Raw genomic sequence first — 6,163 nt, 5'->3', positions numbered from 1 at the left:
TATGGGGTGCCTATGGGGAGCTATGGCATGCCTATGGGGCACTATGGGGCTCTATGGGGCACTATGGGGCTCTATTGGGTGTCTATGGGGCACTATGTGGTGCTATGGGGCTCTATGGGGTGCTATAGGGAGCTATGGGGTGCTATAAGGCTCTATGGGGTGTCTATGGGGAGCTATAGGGAGCTATGGGGTGCTATAAGGCTCTATTGGGTGTCTATGGGGAGCTATAGGGAGCTATGGGGTGCTATGGGGCTTTATGGGTCACTATGGGGAGCTTTGGGGTGTCTTTCTATGGGTCCCTATGGGTCTCCTATGGGTCTCTATCGGTCTCTATGGGTCTCTATGAGTCTCTATGGGTCTCTATGGGTCCCTATGTGTCCCTATGTGCCTCTATGGGTCTCTATGGGTCTCTATGGGGTCCCTGTGGGTCCCAATGGGTCTCTATGGGGTCTCTATGTGTCTCTATGGGTCCCTATGGGTCTCTATGGAATTCCTATGTGTCTCTATAGGTCTCTATGGGTTTCTGTGTCTCTCTATGGGGTCCCTATGGGGGTCTCTATGTGTCCCTAAGGTCTCTATAGGTCTCTGTCGTTCTCTATGGGTTCCTATGGGTCGCTATGGGTCTCTATGGGTCCCTATGTGTATCTATGGGTCTCTATGGGTCCCTATGGGTCTCTATGGGTCCCAATGGGTCTCTATGGGTCTCTATGGGTCTCTATGTGTCTCTATGGGTCCCAATGGGTCTCTATGGGCCTCTATAGGTCTCTATGGGTCTCTATGTGGTCTCTATGGGTCCCTATGGCTCTCTATGAGTCTCTATGGGTCTCTATGGTTCTCTATGGTCGCTATGGGGTCTCTATGGGTCTCTATGGGTCTCTATGTGTCTCTATGGGTCTCTATGGGTCGCTATGGGGTCTCTATGGTTCTCTATGGGTCCCTATGTGTGTCTATGGGGTCTCTGTGGGGTCTCTATGGGTCTCTATGGGTCCCTATGTCTTCCTATGGGTCCTCTATGAAATTCCTATGTGTCTCTGTAGGTCTCTATGGGTTTCTGTGTCTCTCTATAGGGTCCCTATGGGGGTCTTTATGTGTCCCTATGGGTCTCTATGCGTCTCTATGGGTCTCTGTGGGTCTCTATGGGGGGATATGGGGTCTCTATGTGTCCCTATGGGTCCCCAATGTCCGTTTATGGGATCCCTATGCCTTCCTATGGGTCCCTATGTGTCTCTATGGGTCTCTATGGGTTTCTATGGGTCCCTATGTCTTCCTATGGGTCTCTATGTGTCTTTATGGGCCCCGCTATTGCTCTCAATGGGTCCTTATGGGTCTCTATGTCTTCCTATGGGTCCCTATGTCACCCTATATCTTCCTATGGGTCTCAATGAGGTCTCTATGCATCCTTATATGCTCTCTATGGGTCCCTATGTGTCTCTATGGGGTCCCTATGGGTCTCTATGGGTCTCTATGGGTCCCTATGTGTCTCTATGGGTCGCTATGGGGTCTCTATGGGTCTCTATGGTTCTCTATGGGTCCCTATGGGTCTCTATGGGTCCCTATGTTTCTCTATGGGTCTCTATGGGTCTCTATGGGGTCTCTATGGGGTCCCTAAGGGTCTCTATGGATCCCAATGTGTCTCTATGGGTCCCTATGGGGCTCTATGGGATCTCTATGCGTCTCTATGGGGAGCTATGGGGTTATATGGGGGTCTCTGTGGGTCCCTATGTGTCCCTATGTGCCTCTATGGGTCCAATGGGTCTCTATGGGGTCTCTATGTGTCTCTATGGGTCCCTATGGTTCTCTATTGGTCTCTATGGGTCTCTATGGGTCCTTATGGGGTCTCTATGGTCTCTGTGGGTCCCTATGGGGTCTCTATTGGTTCTCTATGGGTCTCTATGGGTCCCTATGGGGTCTCTATGGGTCCCTATGGGGCTGTATGGGTCTCTATAGGTCTCTATGGTTCTCTATGGGTCTCTATGGGTCTCTATGGGTCCCTATGGGTGTCTATGGGTCTCTATGGGTCCCTATGGGTCTCTGTGGGGTCTCTATGTGTCCCTATGTGTCTCTATGGGTCCCTATGGCTCCCTATGGGTCCCTATGGGGTCGCTATGGGTCCCTATGGGGTCTCTATGGGTCCCTATGGGGCTGTATGGGTCTCTATGGGTCTCTATGGGTCTCTATGGGTCCCTATGGTTCTCTATGGGTCTCTATGAGTCTCTATGGGTCTCTATGGGTCCCTATGGGTCTCTATGTGTCTCTATGGGTCCCTATGGGTGTCTATGGGTCTCTATGGGTCCCTATGGTTCTCTATTGGTCTCTATGTGTCTCTATGTGTCTCTATGGTCCCTATGGGTCTCTATGTCTCTCTATGTGTCTCTATGGGTCCCTATGGCTCCCTATGTGTCCCTATGGGTCTCTATGGTTCTCTATGGGTCTCTATGGGTCCCTATGTTTCTCTATGGGTCTCTATGGGTCTCTATGGGGTCTCTATGGGGTCCCTATGTGTCTTTATGGGTCCTCTATGGGTCTCTATGGGTCCCTATGTGTCTCTATGGGTCCCTATGTGTCTCTATGGGTCCCTATGGGTCTCTATGGGTCTCTATGGGTCCCTATGGGTCTCTATGGGTCCCAATGGGTCTCTGTGGGTCTCTATGGGTTCGTATGGGGTCTCTATGGGTCCCCTATGGGTCTCAATGGGTCTCTATGGGTCCCTATGGGTTCCTATGTGTCTCTATGGGTCTCTATGGGTCTCTATGGGTCCGTATGTGGTCTCTATGTGTCTCTATGGGTCCCTATGTGTCCCTATGGGGTCCCTATGTGTCTCTATGGGTCCCTATGGGTCTCTATGGGTATCTATGGGTCCCTATGGGTCCCTATGTGTCCCTATGGGTCTCTATTGGTCTCTATGGGTCTCTATGGGTCCTTATGGGTCTCTATGGGTCTCTGTGGGTCCCTATGGGGTCTCTATGGGTCCCTATGTGTCCCTATGGGTCTCTATGGGTGTCTGTGGGTCTCTATGGGTCCCTTTGGGGTCTCTATGGGTCCCTATGTGTCTCTATGGGTCTCTATGGGTCTCTATGGGGTCTGTATGGGTCTCTATGGGTGTCTGTGGGTCTCTATGGGTCCCTATGGGGTCCCTATGGGTCTCTATGGGTCTCTATGGGTCCCTATGGGTGTCTATGGGTCCCTATGGGTCTCTATGTGTCTCTATGGGGTCCCTATGGGTCCCTATTGTTCTCTATGGGGTCCTCTATGTGTCTCTATGGGTCCCTATGGGTCCCTATGGGTCCCTATTGTTCTCTATGGGGGTCTCTATGTGTCTCTATGGGGTCCCTATGGGTCTCTATGGGTCCGTATGGGGTCTCTATGTGTCTCTATGTGTCTCTATGGGTCCCTATGTGCCTCTATGGAGTCCCTATGGGTCTCTATGGGTCTCTATGGGTCTCTATGGGTCCCTATGGGTGTCTATGGGTCTCTATGGGTCCCCTATGGGTCTCTATGGTGGTCTATGTGTCTCTATGGGTCCCTATGTGTCTCTATGGGTCCCTATGGCTCCCTATGTGTCCCTATGGGTCCCTATGGGTCTCTATGGGTCTCTATGGGTCTCTATGTGTCTCTATGGGTCCCTATGGCTCCCTATGGGTTCTTATGGGGTCGCTATTTGTCCCACCGTCTCCCAATGTATCTCCCCATGTGGCAGTTCTCAGCCGCTCAGTTCTCGGACGCCCCGGTTCCCATTTCACTTTCTCCGACTACGTTTCCCGCCCGGATCCCCGTTATTTGCTGCGCCACGTCCGGCAGCAGGGCGGCTTCACCGAGACCTTCACCGCCGTGCAATACGTCGCCGTAAGGGAGCCGCCATCTTGGGGAGACGGATCACGTGAGGGGGCCGGGTCACGTGATCGCTCGGCCGGGAAAGGGGGGGGGGGGCCGAGCGCGGGGGTCACGCGGTGCCGACGCGGTCACGTGAGCGGCGCCCGCGGGGCTCGCGTGGGGCCGATGGCGGTCACGTGGTGCTGAAGGTGGTCACGTGGTGCGGAAAGGGTCACGTGGTGCTGAAATGAGTCACGTGGCGCTGAGAGCGGTCACGTGGTGCTGAAGGTGATCACGTGGTGCTGAAAGGGCTCGCGTGGTGCTGAGAGCGGTCACGTGGTGCTAAAGTGGCCACGTGGTACTGAAATGAGTCACGTGGAGCTGAGAGCGGTCACGTGGTGCTGAAGGTGGTCACGTGCTGAAAGTGGTCACGTGGTGCTGAAATGAGTCACGTGGTGCTGAGAGCGGTCACGTGGTGCTGAAGACGATCACGTGGTGCGGAGGGCGGTCACGTGGTGCTGAAATGAGTCACGTGGTGCTGAAAGACGTCACGTGGTGCTGAGAGCGGTTACGTGGTGCTCGAGGTGGTCACGTGGTGCTGAAAGTGGTCACGTGGCGCTGAAATGAGTCACGTGGTGCTGAAAGTGGTCACGTGGTGCTGAAGGCGGTCACGTGGTGCTGACAGCGGTCACGTGGTGCTGAGGGTGGTCACGTGGTGCTGAAATGAGTCACATGGTGCTGAAAGGACTCGCGTGGTGCTGAGAGCGGTCACGTGGTGCTGAACGTGGTCACGTGGCGCTGAGAGCCGTCACGTGGTGCTGAAAGGGGTCACGTGGTGCTGAATGATGTCACGTGGTGCTGAGAGCGGTCACGTGGTGCTGAAAGGACTCGCGTGGTGCTGAAAGGGGGTCACGTGGTGCGGAAGATGGTCACGTGGTGCTGAAGGCGGTCACGTGGTGCTGAAATGGGTCACGTGGTACTGAGAGCGGTCACGTGGCGCTGAGAGCGGTCACGTGGTGCTGAAAGGGCTCGCGTGTGCTGAAATGAGTCACGTGGTGCTGAGAGCGGTCACGTGGTGCGGAAGGTGGTCACGTGGTGCTGAAATGAGTTACATGGTGCTGAGAGCGGCCACGTGGTGCTGAAAGGGGGTCACGTGGTGCTGAAGGCGGTCACGTGGTGTTGAAAGGACTCGCGTGGTGCTGAAAGGGGTCACGTGGTGCTGAGGGTGGTCACGTGGTGCTGAAATGAGTCACGTGGTGCTGAAAGGGCTCGCGTGGTGCTGAAAGTGGTCACGTGGTGCTGAAATGGGGTCACGTGGTGCTGAAATGCGTCACGTGGTGCTGAGAGCGGTCACGTGGTGCTGAAAGGGGGTCACGTGGTGCTGAAAGGACTCGCGTGGTGCTGAAAGGGGTCACGTTGGTTGCTGAGAGACGTCACGTGGTGCTGAGGGTGGTCACGTGGTGCTGAAATGAGGTCACATGGTGCTGAGAGCGGTCACGTCGTGCTGAAGGCGGTCACGTGGGGTGCTGAAAGGGGGTCACGTGGGTGCTGAAATGAGTCACGTGGTGCTGAAAGACGTCACTGGTGCTGAGAGCGGTTACGTGGTGCTCAAGGTGGTCACGTGGTGCTGAAAGGGCTCGCGTGGTGCTAAAAGGGGTGTCACGTGGTTCTGAAGACGTCACGTGGTGCTGAAGGTGGTCAAGTGGTGCTGAAATGAGTCACGTGTTGCTGAAAGTGGTCACGTGGTGCCTGAATGACGTCACGTGGTGCTGAAAGGGCTCGCGTGGTGCTGAGGGTGGTCACGTGGTGCTGAAGGCGGTCACGTCGGTGCTGAAAGGGCTCGCGTGGTGCTGAAGGGGGGTCACGTGGTGCTGAAAGACGTCACGTGGTGCTGAGAGCGGTCACGTGTGATGAAATCGGTCACGTGGTGCGGAGGTGGTTACGTGGAGCTGAAATGAGTCACGTGGTGCTGAGAGCGGTCACGTGGGTTCCCGAGGGCTGATCTGGCGCCGCCTGTTGTCACGTCAGTCCGGCCCGGGGGGGTCACGTGGTCCAGGTGCTACGTGGGCGCTGCCTGGATCACGTGAGCGACGTGATGACGTGGCGCCTCCTTGGTCACGTGGCCCCGCCTCGGTCACGTGGCCAATGCCATGAGGTGACGCCGCCTACGGTCACGTGGTGCCGGCGGCAAGGTCACGTGGTGCTGCCCGGCTACAGGCGGGTGCCGCCTCGATCACGTGACCGACGCCACGACGTATCGTCACGTGCTTCCGGCTCGGGGGGTCACGTGACCACACCTCGATCGCGTGGCCGCCGCCACGACGCGGCGCTGCCTCAGTCACGTGGCCCCCGA

At 55.9% G+C, this 6,163-nt stretch overlaps 1 protein-coding gene across 1 annotated transcript; it reads left to right on the top strand.

The window, feature by feature from the left end:
* Positions 1–1,433: 1,433 nt before the first annotated feature.
* LOC140265241 (uncharacterized) lies at positions 1,434–6,064 on the top strand (the record flags this gene model as incomplete). The annotated part of the gene is given in 5 exon segments (XM_072361151.1): positions 1,434–1,640; positions 1,642–1,926; positions 2,087–2,144; positions 3,698–3,843; positions 5,867–6,064. Coding segments are annotated over 5 exon segments (894 nt in total), but the record flags the coding sequence as incomplete, so codon positions are not given.
* Positions 6,065–6,163: the final 99 nt, after the last annotated feature.

This window comes from Excalfactoria chinensis, unplaced genomic scaffold (genome assembly GCF_039878825.1).
Source record: "Excalfactoria chinensis isolate bCotChi1 unplaced genomic scaffold, bCotChi1.hap2 Scaffold_74, whole genome shotgun sequence".
Lineage (NCBI taxonomy): Eukaryota > Metazoa > Chordata > Aves > Galliformes > Phasianidae > Excalfactoria > Excalfactoria chinensis.
The sequence above is the reverse complement of the archived record's forward strand: the minus strand, read 5'-3'. Positions and strand labels throughout refer to the sequence as shown.